The following is a 14,904-nucleotide window of genomic DNA, read 5'->3' as shown; positions in this document are numbered from 1 at the left end:
CAAAAAATCTTACGTGAGTTTCGATTTCATCGAAAATTTGTCGCCCTTCTGCACGTCTTTGGCAATCTTCGAAGCTGAAATGGAAAATATTTCACGTAAAAAATAAAACACATAAATTCACCAGGCTGAAATGGAAATTTCCAAATTTCCACCATCCTGAAAATTGAAGAAGAACCTGCATTGTTCAAAAGCAGACATCAAACATAAAGACTTCGGATGCCAAGGCTGAAGTATGAAATCGGTCCAATAGTTGACCTTGTCGTCCAAATTGTAAAATCCATTTCCTGAATATACAAATTTTATGCAAATTGATTCACTTTAACAAAAAGAAAAACCTGTGCTTCACAACACTTACGAGAAAATCTATTCTGGACAACATCTTGCAAAAATTCATTCCTTATCAGTGGCTGTGCTTCCTTTTTTTCAATTTTGAAATTACTAAAATATTTTTTTAAAAAGAAATACAAAAAATGTAATAATCAACAGTGAAAATACAATTACTTTAACAAGATTGAATCGACATCAAGTGATGTTTCCAAATTGGATATCAGAGGATTCAAATTGACGTTGAATTTTTCTTCAAAAGCGACAACTCGTGGAGTATATGTGCGTTCAGTTTTACCGTTGAAATCTGAAATTATTTCACTACCGTGATGCAGAATGGAAATGCCTCCCTTATTCTCTCCCCATTCGAACTTTCTTCTCTGAGCAGAACATTCCAGTCCAATGCAGAATCAACTTTTCCGGCAGATTCTTGGAACAGTGTGTGATTCTTCAATTTAAAAAAAAGCATAATCAAATTAAAACAGTCATCAATTCATTTAAACTACATACTTGTAAATTCCAAAAGTGAGTTCCAATAAAATTAGCATATTCACCAATCTGAATTGTCAAAAGTTCACCGCCCGCAACCATGCTGTGCTAATTTGAGAAAACAACAAATTGTAAAAGAGGAAAAATTCAAACAAAATGAAATAATTGAAGGAAATCAAACCAAAATAAAATAAAATAAAACAAATACGAGCAGAAAACTTTTTTCTTTTCAAAATCAAAAAGCCAATTTATTCTTCAATCACACATGATAATCAAAAATGCAAAAAAAACAAACAAACAAACAAACAAATGTTTGCAAACTCTATACAATGACCACAGATGAATGAATATACGTATTATTTTTATTTTTTTAAACAGCTTGGCACAGGCCTTTCTTTTGTCCAAATAAATAAGTAATCAGAAGAAAAAATATGATAGTTAATTAAATTTCAAAAAATAATCATCAGTCGGTGAAATTGAAAATATGCCACATTTCATCATTTCTTTAGAAATTTTGTATTGAAAAGTGAGTGAGTGAGTGAATGAATTTCCGTTACGCTGTGCTGACCGCAGCAGCAACGCATTCTTCTAGAAAATTTTTGCACAATCCTTCACGTGTACTTTTGCATTCAATTTTCAACGTCGCATCCTGAACAAAAAATAAAAAATTTAAATAATACAATTTTTCAATTTTTCGTCGTTATCAAAAACTGCGTACTGATTTTTTCAACAGCACGCATATTGGATCTCCTTTGACAGTTTGGTTGAACAGCAATGCTGAACTGTCCAACTTTTCAACAATGCTCAGTCGTAAGCGAGAGCACATATTTTGCAGGATGCTTTCGAAATCATCATCCGGTGCAGTAGCAATTTGCTCGCAAACACTGTAGGCAAGACTTGGATCACCGACAAGTTCCGCAAATCGTGAACTATATTGATCAGACAAAAGAGAAGATTATATTACAAAATAATAAATAATAAAATCTAATCAATATGCACAATAAAATATTATTTATCATCACCTGGTAACAGAAACTGAAACTGCAAACGCTGAGCATGGAAAAATCATTTGAAAATCAAGCTTCACATTCTTATTCTTAAATGTATAAGAAAAGTTAAAAAGTTGTTTTTCTGTTCGTATTTTTTCTTTACCTCTAAGACATAAGTTAGAACGGATTTCAATTTCTGGGCACCGTAAATTGAAGACAAAGAAAATTTTATAATTTTCGTGCATGTAGTTTTGGATGCCAACGAAAATGGTTCTACAACAGCCTGATCGTTGTCCGATACGCACTGGAGAAGAAGAAATATTATTATCATTGTGCAAATGAAAAGTTTAATACAATTACTTACTTCGGTTTTCATGCCCACGGAATCGGTAACATAAAGTCGAATCTGTCGCAATGATTCTGCACTTTCGTTCATGAACAAAATGCTAGCTGTCAAATAATCCACATCCATTTCTGAAGTGACCTGCTCTTGAACAAACTGAAATAATTAATTATAATTATTCTCATGCAAAATGAAATAATCATAACGTTGTACCAATTTCAAATAATCATCTTCAGCAAGCAAACGCCAACTGGAGGACACGTTGAAATGCGACTGAACCGTGGTGGCATCGTCAAAAAACATCGACGTGGAACATTCAGGCAAGCAAGGAATGCAAACGCCCGACGTTTCCTCATAGTCGGCTCGGTCGTGGCCGGATGTGAAAATCAACTCGTTCAAATCTTGGGCAAGAATTTGATCCGACTTTGGAAAAGCTTTTTTCTTTTTTTCTCCTTTTCCTTTTTTGTTTTTCTGAAAAATTAATTATTCAAAAACATGAAACATATTTATTTCCATATCATGCGACAATATGAGCACAGCAAAAAAAAAGTATATCTATATCGTTACGAACAATTTTCACTTTTTCTTCTCTAACTTCTTTCGCACCAGAAAGCCAACGATCAAATTCATCTTCATCTCGTTGTTTCTCATCTTGGCGGAACAAAGCAAAAAAAATTATAATTAAAAAAAAGAACTATCAAAAATTACAACACAAAAAAAACATACCATTCTTTGCTGCAAGACGCTTTGCACGGTGAACAACAGCTTTTGATTTTTTTCCTTTTGCAGCTTTTTTCTTCGCACCTTCTGAACTTTTCGATTCCACTTTTGTTGAAAATCTTAAACAAAATTTCATAATAATAATAATAATAACAATGATATGAAAAAATCACACAGTTTACTTGTCAAAATTTAACGCCATTTCACCAATTGATGATGATGATGGAATTTTATTTATTACATCTTCATTTTGTTCTTGTTCTTCGTCAGTCAGTTTTGCATTTTCCGGCATTTCACCGGCACCTTGATAAATCTCATACGAATGGTGGTGCATTTCCACAAATTCCCCTTCACTGGATGATTTTCGCTTGCGTCGACCACCCTCCTTTTCAGCAGACTTTTTCCCCTTTGTCTTTTTCCACTTTACCGATTCTTTAGCCTGCTTTTCGTACATTTCCAATCCGACAAGATCTTCAAATATTCAAAAGATGATAAAATGATAAATTTCCATATACTCCTATTTACCATCCAACTGTTTTACACTGGGTGGTGGCGGTTCGACCACTTTTCTACTTTTCACTTTCGACACTTTACTACTTTTCAAATAATGTGGATTGTTTTCTTTATCGATCAATCTATCCGACGTAATCTGAAGTGAACATTTTTTCATTATCATCATCATCATCATTATTAATTGAAAATCGACAATTTTATTTCTATTAATTTACCTTTTTGGGTAAATTATCTTCGTCGATTGTATTTGAAATGAAATTGTCCTCCGCATTGCTTGCAAATAAATTTCGCTGCATACAAATGCTCGCTTCAACCTCTTCTTCATCACTGTTATTGGCGGATTCGCTGGGAGGGGTGTAAATATTTTCATCCAAATTCAAACTAGAAAGACAAAAAACTATTAATTGCATTTTTACTTTTAAAGTTTAAAATTAATTCCACCAACCCCTCGGGAACAGGGACTTTGCGTTGAGCTTTCGGTGCAACGGGATTCAAATCACCGTGGAACAATTCTTTCAAATCGTCGCTGACCAATTCATTTCTTTTGTGCATTTCTTCAATTTCTCGAACAAGTTCAACAAGACTTGAAGCCTATAACAGAAAAAAAAGAAAATTCATTTTTAAAAAATACAAATCTTCATTCATAGAAAAAAAAAACATACTCGTTCTTGAGTTTCCAAATAATCGCTGAGCAAAAACTGAGGCAACTTACTCAAAAGCAAATTGTCTAAACTATAAATACGATCCCATTCTTGTTCTGTTTCGTACAAATCCAACAGATGAGCATAAATTTTTCCTTAAACAATAAAAATTCATCTGTTGCTATTGTTATCAATTTTAAGAAATATCCACCTATATTTTGTATATAGATGCTTTGAATTCTTCCTGGCATCAGAGTAACTTTGGTTCGAAGCATCGTCTCCAATGTAGACTGTGGATCAGAAATATGTCTGCAATTGAAAGTCAAAACAAAACAACTTTTTTTTCAAAAAACAAAGATAACAATGAATAAATGAAAACTGACTCTGCAAATTCGCCACAAATCCAAGCAGCTGCATAAAGCACCTCTGACAAATCACTGCGATACTGAGAACTGCAGGACAATACAACGCCCGCATTCTCAATCAGACGACCCATTTGAGAGACGGCAAAATGACGTACAGGCAAAACACGCACCGCAACGTCAAGCATTTGTTCGGCAATCAAACTGCCATGCCTAGTCCCTTCCGCTTTTGTCAATTCCACAAGAACACTGATATACCTTGAAAAATATACAATTATAAATAAAAAGAAACAAACAAGTGATTCTTATATTCATTTTTACCATTCAAAATTTGTAATGAATTTGTAATTGCTATGGGAACAAATTTGAATTATTTTCGACAACAATCCATCCCGATAAGAAGAGCTCTCGACTTTTTCAATGTGATACAAAAGTCGCTTCACTATATCCATGATATTTTTTTTCGATACCTCAAAAAATTGAAAAATATTAAACAAATAAATCATTTCAAACTAAATCAGTTTACCATTCCGTGAAGTAAATCAAGTGCCCGTAGACGAATACTTTCATCTTTGTCATCCAAACAGTTCAATATCAAATCTTTCATTGATTGTACCGCTTTTGGATGTGTTTTCAAAATTTTACCCATAGCCAAAAGTCCAAGATATTTTACTAAAACAAAAAAACCCAATGTACTCTGCTCAAATCAAATGTAATGGAATAAAATTTCATTTTGCAAAATTAACCAAACTGTCCAGAAATATCTCTGCCTCAAATTAATTAACATATTATCAAACCAAGTTCACATTTTACTAAAATAATAATAACACTCATACACCACTACTCACAGAACAAATACCAATCAATATTTACAATTTTGATCTGCATCTTCAATAAGTACACTGAGCTTCTGTACACAAAGCTGAAATTCATTTCAAGTAAATAATTCCCATACAAAAGGGCACAGTATGAACACTTTACTTGTATGCTTAGCATGTGATCACCGGGACCTTCGGAAGAAATAGAAATGAGAACTAAAAATTCACCACATTAAATCTTAAAATCGACTGTATAAAAAATAATGATACCGGCAACTACAGTATTTATGCATTCATAAAGCAAAGACATGGCAGATGTGCTAAATAAAAAAAGTAAAAATATTATTCCTATTCCAGAAGTGCTGGAAATTCTTTTTACCAACCTATTGATAAGGCTAGTTAACGGTTCAATAAGTTTTTTGCCTAAACGTGGTTCCAACGGTGTAAGAGAACCAAACTTGAAAAAAAATTAAAATTATTTCAACAGATTGAGTATGTTTTTTTGTACCAATTTTATAATTTTAATCAGCATCCAATTATTTGACGATGTTGTCATGAGTTTGAAGAAAATTGGAGCAAGTGCCAAATAATTTTTCGGATTCTTCCTTGCCAATTCGCATACGACATTTATTGTCGCCGATTGAACACCTATCACAAATAATTATATCATATTTTTTCTTCACAAGAAATTACCAGGATCTGAATCTTCGAGTTTTTCTTTAAGTCGGGGAAATGTTGCTTGAAGTGAATCTGGAAAGTTCAAGTAAACCTTGTAAAGTAACAAAACCGCTCGCTTGCGTATGTAAGCTTTGCTAGAAGTGAGCTGAACAAATTTCACCATGTAATCAAATAGAAAAAAAAATTAAAGCATCTCAATAAAAACAAACCAACGAAACTACGTCGTTAGCTAAATCACGGGCTAAATCAGGTGTAATAAAACAAGATAGACCGTTCAACGCTATGCTGGCATCATAAATAGCGGCGCTGTTTATGTCCTTTTTAACCAAGTTAGTTGTGAGCATCAACACTTCTGTATTTTCATTGAAAACTTGAGAAGCGGCCAAATATCCAATCCTCTAAATAAGCAGAAATGACCGTTTTCCGCTTGGAATTTAAATCAATTGCAATTACTTTGTAGGTAAATTTCTGAGCACTCATCACTTCTATAATGTTAAACGCCGCCCAACTTATGTCGTAGCCAAGCATCTGCAACTGAAATGTGAAAATACATCAAACAACAGTAAAACAAAATGAAAGCTAATTTTTCAGATATAAAACAAATAATACAACTAAATTTCAAAAAAAATCCTTTATTCATTTAAAAACTGACGGCATCACTGTCATATATTTTTCCATATACAGATATTTATTTTACTCTAAAATACAACACATATTGAATAAACACTCTTTTTTCATATCAACATTTTAAAAACCCAATAAATATGCACAATTAAATAAGTAAAAAATTTTGTTTATGATAAACAGAATTTTATACCTTATTTTACTGCTGTGGATCGAAAGAAAATTACAGTAAGAAAATTTCACTTCAAAATTGTATAGCATTTAATCATCATTACATGGTGCTGTCACCATTTTCGAACAATGAATAAGAATGAATTAGATTAGATTTATCAGAATAATTAACATCATGATTTAATTATTGACCAATTGTAGAATATTTTCTTCAAACTCTTCGCATATGCAATTTGAAACAAATAATTGTTTTAAGCTACTTTTTAGTAATAGTAATACAGATTGTAACTGCAAAAGTAATGTTAGCAATTACAAGTATAAAATATTTAAACGTGTCATACGCTTTGGAAATAAATCATTAATTTAAGATTATAAAAGCTGTACAATAAGTTTACCGCTTAAAAACTTATTACTTACATATGTCAACTTGGCAACTGCATTAGCTTTCACTGCTATGTTTTCATTTTTCAATTCAATTTTTATTTCATCCATACATTGCGCAATATATTTTGTCTTAAAGTGTATTATTCATTTAAAAATTGTCATTTAATATAAGTTTGATCTACTTCGTTTTCTCTGCTGTTACGAATACCACGAATCATATCGCTTAACGTTTTCTCAAACATCCTTTCAATGTTGCCTTTAACTTTACGCAGAGCTGTGGTCACTTGAACAACCTTTTCACTCATTCTGTCTACATTTGCCGCCATGACTGTCAATAGCACCGACTCTTAAATGTAAATAAAAGTATATATAATATATTTATATTTTCAACTTGATTAAAATAAAAAATGAAATAGTATCAGACTAAAATTAAACGTATTAAAGTTTATATTTTATCAAGCACATGTCAATAGATTTAACTTCCTATAATTCTAGAAATATATAAATTCACTGAAACTTTTTACCTCCTTTAATCGTTTAATAAACAAAAAATTCGCTGAAAGTTAAAAAAGGTTTTCAAACAGCAATGCCAACTAACGCTGATATAATGTTGTCATGTAATTTAACGTAAAATGAAAAGCAAATCATCAAATATTACCATGCAGATTGAGAAACTACGTTTCTCAGAAAAGTAAATACAGAAATAATAACTAAAAACATATAGATGAAATTTTCATTTCAAATAACAATTTCAATGAATCTACAAAAAAATAAACATATTATCAGCATGCATTTTCAAAATTCAGGTTTATTATTACGGTAAAATCCTTTTATCGTAATTGATGTTTAAGTATTTAAATTTCAGATGTCTCAGTTTTAGTTTCTCTTCATTTACTAAATATATACACTAAATTAATTTAAGAAATAATATAAAATTCATTTGACTAACAAAGGATCATCCGAAGTGAAACAAAGAATAAAATCAAAAATTTTGCGATTCAGTAATAAATAATCACTTTAGATAGTTTCTCAAAATTAAATTTGCCTTCATTAAATTTACAGTATCAGCTTACCAGATAAATGTGAAAATTTCTTTTTTTACATCCGCCTGTTTAATTCTACGACGGTTATTCAAAATATGCAAACAGTGTCAAACAATCTGTATTTTAATTTTTGAAAAGCATTGTTATTTCACTGAACAAACAAAGTAAACACTTCACTTGATAAAATAAAAATTATGATGATATTATTAGACGTTTATTAATATTACTATAATTAATAATTTTAATATTTTTATTAAAGGATGAAATATTATATAATTTTACCACTATTAGTAAAAGTTGAACACTTTTGACAGATTCACGATTGGCCAGAATGTGATCATATGAGCCAACGTTTGTGACGCAGTAACTATCTCCGTCATTTGTTGTTTTTCCCGTTTAACATTTTTTCCTATTGATTTTCCCTTCGCCGTTATTAATATTAATTTTTAGTGTCGTTAATGTTGATAATTTTCACAATAAATTTAATTTAAATTTTACTTTCAAAATTCAATAGCTTCAACCAGTTATTTCACACGTTTTGTTCGGTTACTAATTTTAATTTTAATAAATTTCAAGTAATTGAACATTTTACCAACAAAGTACTAGTTGGACATTTTAGCACTTTTTTAAATTATAATAAAAAAGTGAAAATTACTGCTTTTGAAAATTCATTAACTAGCCTAATATAGCGTTTTCACGTGTTGACGATCTGTCGAATTTAAATAAGTTTCAGTGGTTTAAAAGATTCGTTTAGGAAAATATTTCTTCAAAAAACTGACATTTGTCAAAAATTATTTACTTTAATGAGCTCATTATTTGAAAATTATTTAGCTATCAAATTCTGATTGTACATTTGAAATTTATTTTGTAAACAGTCAAGAAACTGTAGCTTACCAAAGATGTATGCTTAAAGGAAAATTAATTCATTTGTAAGACTGAAAACTTGGCAACTATTATAACTGTAGCCTTTTATTTATTTTAAAATTTTAATTTTTCTGACAGAAAACATTTTATTTCAGTAAAAGATCAACTTAGCATATATGTATTATTTAGAAGATACTTTCTCGACCGTTTATCTTTCGACCATTGTTGCGATTAATTAAGCATGCAACTATCATTTATTTACCACATAGTCTGCTGTAGTGATTGATTTTTTTATTTTTATTTTTTAATACTTTTAGCATATGTGACTTTTTATGTGATAAACCCTTTGTTGTGCAATGAGTGCTTTCAAATATGCACTGTTTTTAATTTTTGCATTTCAATAGCAAAATTTAAAAACTAATGTTTCAAGAGTATATGATTTTCATTATATATGACATTTTAAATAAAATTTCTTGCAACGTTGACACTGCTACATCAAAATTCATAGGCCAAAATAATGTTGGCATATTCTTTCCCATTACTATACCAGCTTATTAGTATATATAATAATCATAATATGTATATATATATATATATATATTATAAAATTTGCATGCAATGAATCAGTATTTGATGTGTTTATTATAAATCTTGTTCATCGAATATGAGAATCTTTTACGCAATAGTGGAAATTACTTGTTCTCCTGTTTCAGCGTCGATGCCTATTAAACAGAGCAAACTGCAAACGAAGCTCGATTGATTTTCACAATGACACTATCACTGTCCCAGCATCTGTCGGTCGAGAAATGTTGAAAATTCAATTTGTACTCTAACACACTAAGCGGTTAACGAACAAGTTCTCAGTTCGATAATTTTTATGCCTCAAAAATGTCATCAAATGTGTTTGATTAAATTTGCAAAACAACAGAAAATAAGCATATGAAAAAACATAATTTTTTACAGTTTTAGTTAAGTTGGTCTATTCAGTGTTTCCACGTCGACTGGCATTTTTTAACACAAATGAAATCTTTTCCGCAAAAAGTTATTTAGCTGTAATCAGAAGAAAAATTTTCGGTGAACTGAAAATTTATTGCCCAATAATGTCATCTTCTTCTGGTGGATAAAGTCGTTAGGCGCTGTGTATGTTGCGTCGAAATAAAAGGTAATTTCTCAAAACACTGAAGGGTAAAAAGCTGCCACAAAACAGAGCCTGAGCAAATCTGCTGTTCGTAAAAAAAACAAAGCCTATTTTACATTTATAAAAGAAAAAGATAAAAAGCAACAGTGCACTAACATTAAAACTGCCAATGCCCTGTTCAAAGAACGGGAAAATATTGAAAGTAGTTAAAATTTAATCAATTGCTAATGCAAATTCTCAGCAAAAAAATTCAAACATTTATGCTCACTATCGATCTTAGCAAAATCAATAACAGTATGTACAAATGGAACTGCTGAATTCATTTTTAAATATATTAATTCATGCAATAATCTACTAAATATAGTTTATTATATCATCAATGTTCAATCGACTATGAAATTCATTGCTCATTATTCAATCATATCGAATTCACATATGTGAACTATATTTCAAATTACCAACATTTCAACCATAAATATTCACTCAAGATTCATCCTCCATTTTTCGTCAGAACTGCTTCTGTCCCCAACATTTCAGTGTATTTTGTGTGCATTTTTGTCTGTCACAGTATGCAGCTTTTCATGTTGGTAAAACATGATGTACTTGAATTTAAGAGTAAAAAGCAACGATATAATCAGTACAAAACTGAAAGATGACAAATTTATTAATGTTCTTTCACTAAAGTATCTTATTTCTATATCGTAAAAAGCTTCCACAGACATAGTGGTACTTGAAAATCAATAATAAATTACTCTCTTCGTTAATTACTGTTTATTACGATAAATGTGGTATATTAATGAACATTAAAAATTTTGTCCATATACGAATTTCAACGAAATCATACTACTCGATCGCAGAGATCAAACATACAAATCTCACAATTAACTATGTTACAACAGTGTGACGTAGTCTTTTGTCAAATTGAGACGTTAATCAGTCGAATGACGTCGTATTTGCCACTTGTACTAACCAATCTATCTGATTTTGATAAATAAGGAAAGCCATTCCGTTTTCAACAAAAATTATGTCGATCAAAAATTTTGAATTGCTAGGTGCTTTAAATTAAAAGAACAAGTATCATTGCATTTATTGAATTAAAAATTTAATAGTTTAAAATTTCACATAGGATAAAATTAGTTGTGAAAATAATTTTTTTCGAATTCCATTTGATAAATTTACAATTAGCATTTAATAACAATACGTAAATAATGTTTGATAACTGTTCTGTGCTGGTGGATTCCTTCCTACGGAATAGTTATAATCATGCTCCAAGTGGACTGCAAAATTAAGTCGCGGTCGATTCGATTTTGGATCGCTGAGTTCTATCTTCGATTGTACGGTTCCCGCTTTGGATCCCCGTCGTCTACCTAACGACTTACAACCTGTAATCTTTAATGATTACAGTTACAATTAGCGTGACTAGTATTTCTTCAGCTGTTTCGAATACAAAGACCCACTAAAACTATCTCGAAAGAGAATACCAACACTTTATTTAACAATAAACAAACTGTACGAACAATGTCACGCACATACGAAAGAAATACACAAACGGCAACCCAGAAGTCAACAATCGCAAATACTACTTTTTCTATAAATATCTTCTTATTGAAAATTATTGATAATTAAGTTTAATTATTTGGTTGGAATCTGTAACAATAATTTTGTACAGTCTGAGTGGTGTAGCATAGTGGAATTGGTATATCTATTTAGCAGTCATATTTATCAGTTTTTGCTTTTCTTTCATACAATTCTGTTTAGAAAATTTATAGTACAATAAAAAGTGTGATTAAATTCTTAAAGAAATGAATATCGCATTAATTTGTACTTGAGTTATTTTAAAACACATACAGTAATTACTATGTATACAAAACTGTTTGAAAGCATCATTTTGTTGCTGCTATTGTTTGTCATTTTTCTGTTGTTTTTTTAAATTTTTGTTTGATATAAATTATTTTAAAAGTAAAGTGTAAAAATTTTCCGACTTTTTTTAATGAATTTGAATAATTGCGGCAGATTAGATTGTCTTGATGTATTTGAGGAAATTTTAAAATTAGGGTAGGTAATCGAGTGAATGTTTTAAATTTGTTTATTGCATTTGGAAGTGAAGCAGAATGTAAATCCAAGAAGCTGTTTGCACAACGGACAAAGAAAATTTTTGTTTGTGTATTTGCATTTTTAGAAATTTTATGTATCTATGTCGGAACGTTTAGTAAATGCAGATGGAGTTTCAAAATCGGCTGCTGAAGTTGTTGCAAGTCCGGCAGAGAAAAAAATTCGTACCGATTCGACTTTGTCGAATTCGACTGGTTGTGCAGTAGCCAAGTTAGATAAAAAATTCAGTTTTAATCGTGATCGAAATCATTTCAACGTTTTAATCGGTTGTACCGGTAGTGTGGCGTCGACGAAGCTGCCAGAATTGGTGCATCAGATTTTGCAAAACTGCCACCATCCTAATGGGCGTGTTGACGTCAGAGTGGTGACAACTGAAAATGCTTTGGCATTTTTTGAAATTGATAAATTATCCGCCTTGGTATACAGAGATGCTGACGAATTGATGGCTTGGAAACAACGTGGTGATCCTGTTCTTCACGTAGAACTAAGACGATGGGCAGACATTTTGGTGATTGCGCCGTTGGACGCAAATTCGATGGCGAAAATTTCCAATGGAATTTGTGATAATTTGTTAACAAGTTTGGTTCGAGCTTGGGATGGTGCAAAGCCGGTCTATATATGTCCTGCAATGAATACCTACATGTGGGAACACCCGTTAACGTATAAACAGATGGACAAGCTGAAAAATTTCTTTGGATTCAAAGAAGTTCCTTGCATCGAGAAAGAATTAATGTGCGGTGACCGTGGTTATGGTGCTATGGCTTCGGTTGATATGATAGTTTCCATTGTGCAGTGCGCCATGAAAAGTCATTTTGCAATTTATAGTGGTTAGTCAAATACTTTGTTTGATTGTATGGTTGTTTTTACTAGCATGCATAAATGTTAAATATACTTTACAAATGTCGTCGAATTAGTATCGTTAAGAATAAAAGTTTGAAATTCGTGAATGAATTAAATGATTTATGTCTGATTACTTTAATGTCAAATAAAAATGTGATTATGAAATAAAAGTAAATTTCCCTTTTAGCTTTTCTTAAATAGTTTCTTGAATAAATTATTAACAGTAGCTTGTCATGAAATGAAATAGTGGATGATGTTGGATATTGGTGTGATGATTTACACAACAGGCATATGTTGAATTAAACCTGCTCGAAGTAAATCAGATGAAAATTGGGTGATTGATTTGCCGCTGCTGCTAAACAAGTTGCCAAGCAACCCGACACCACCAAGACCCACTCCTACTCCAGTAGCGACGTTCACACCAGCCAATGGAACTCCGATACTGCGTCTGTATCCAAAAGAACCCGCATGCCAATTCCCTTCAGCTCCTATAGTCTCATGATAGAAATCCGTAACACCTCTGCTTTGTAGCCAACTGCCTCCCCAATCTCCGAATCCAACATTGGTCTTCATACCACCAGCGACCAAACCCTCCGGATTGAAGGGATAGAATGGAATACCGCCCACACCCCAAATGTTCCTCGCAACCGATACACTCCCATCAATGATCATCTTCGGGCATTCGCCCAGACAATACACTCGATAAGTGTTGCAATATGGTCTGAGTTGTTGAACTTCATAGCCGGGACAATTAGCCTTGTAAACAAAGCGGTATTTTTCACACAACTGTTGTACAAGTACACTGTTGTTAGCTGTTCTTGGCCACGGTGGCCACTCGACTGATGGTGCCAAATATGGACAGCGTTGGCGATAAAGAGAGCATAATTCGATGAATTTTCCTTGTTCATTTCCGTTGCAATTTCTGATTGCAACTAATCGAAATGTGTTGCAAAAATCTTTCACATTTGGATTAAAAGCAACGTTTTGGTATGATTTCGTTTTCCAGGTTGGTTGTTGTAAAGCCCATGACGATGGTCCAATTGAATTTTGTTCGCAGATCACTCTGTATGCAGAGCAAAATTTCCTCACATCCGGATCAGTTAGTACTTCTGTTGTTGCATCTTGACAAAGCTGCTGATTTTGAATGTTGTATTTTGCACAATAATCCGCTAGTTTGCGCAACTTTACGTTGTCTGATGTGATATATTGTTGAAATCCAGAGGATCGGCTTTTGCGGACCAAAATATTCTTCATTCCGTTGAACTTTGAATTTTTTATTTTCGATTTCCAGGATTTCAAACTTTGAACGCTCTTTTCATAACATTCTGTCAATTTTGGAAACAGTAGACAATGAATGCTATCTGCTGAAATTATTAAACGTAAAAATAAAATACAAAATGAATATTTTATAATTTTTACACATGCAGATGAAGGTAGTAAGTAGATAATTTTGTACAAATAAATATAGGGTAGTGTTCAATATTTGAAGTGAATGAAAACTGAATTTTCAGTCACTACAAACAGGTTTTTGTGTCACAAGTCAAGAAAGAGCATGCGTGCATCATCATCATCATCATTATCAGCATCATATGTCAGACCTTTGCCTATATACTCCAGTCTTACAGTTGCTGCTATTGATTAATTAATATTAAAAATGCTGCAAAATGACTACATCAATTTATATTAATAATAAGAGAATTTTGTTCTGTTTATATGGATATCAACGACACTACAGTAAATAGAGAATGAATTATTGTTAAGATAAATGAACGTTTATAAATAATTTTAAAGTAGTATGACTTTAATTCAACAGCTGAATGGAATATTGTTCGAACATTTCTGAACATTATC

The 14,904-nt window shown here is 31.7% G+C and overlaps 2 protein-coding genes across 2 annotated transcripts; one reads left to right on the top strand and one right to left on the bottom strand.

Annotated features, from left to right (window-relative positions):
- Positions 1–197: 197 nt before the first annotated feature.
- Positions 198–9,217, bottom strand: Tsp_04773 (AP-3 complex subunit delta-1). Its single transcript, XM_003369310.1, is given in 34 exon segments — positions 198–284; positions 336–438; positions 502–631; positions 697–772; positions 835–921; positions 1,382–1,462; positions 1,532–1,742; positions 1,836–1,909; positions 1,966–2,106; positions 2,167–2,301; positions 2,359–2,616; positions 2,741–2,796; positions 2,872–2,984; positions 3,048–3,336; positions 3,391–3,514; positions 3,594–3,759; positions 3,824–3,969; positions 4,041–4,174; positions 4,231–4,328; positions 4,403–4,639; positions 4,766–4,851; positions 4,908–5,053; positions 5,128–5,151; positions 5,255–5,303; positions 5,363–5,415; positions 5,470–5,519; positions 5,583–5,656; positions 5,708–5,847; positions 5,893–6,022; positions 6,087–6,275; positions 6,295–6,411; positions 7,090–7,185; positions 7,239–7,402; positions 9,160–9,217. The coding sequence occupies 34 exon segments, from the start codon at positions 9,215–9,217 to the stop codon at positions 198–200; spliced, it is 4,122 nt and encodes a 1,373-aa protein (XP_003369358.1).
- Positions 9,218–10,988: 1,771 nt separating this feature from the next.
- Positions 10,989–14,695, top strand: Tsp_04772 (phosphopantothenoylcysteine decarboxylase). The gene is given in 10 exon segments (XM_003369309.1): positions 10,989–11,050; positions 11,392–11,485; positions 11,536–11,663; positions 12,156–12,258; positions 12,281–12,423; positions 12,442–13,040; positions 13,377–13,546; positions 13,585–13,824; positions 14,060–14,156; positions 14,565–14,695. 10 exon segments carry the CDS (start codon positions 10,989–10,991, stop codon positions 14,693–14,695), a joined length of 1,767 nt encoding a protein of 588 aa, XP_003369357.1.
- Positions 14,696–14,904: the final 209 nt, after the last annotated feature.

Source organism: Trichinella spiralis (assembly GCF_000181795.1).
Source record: "Trichinella spiralis strain ISS 195 chromosome Unknown Scfld1557, whole genome shotgun sequence".
Taxonomy (NCBI): domain Eukaryota; kingdom Metazoa; phylum Nematoda; class Enoplea; order Trichinellida; family Trichinellidae; genus Trichinella; species Trichinella spiralis.
This window is presented reverse-complemented; position numbering and strand designations above follow the sequence as displayed.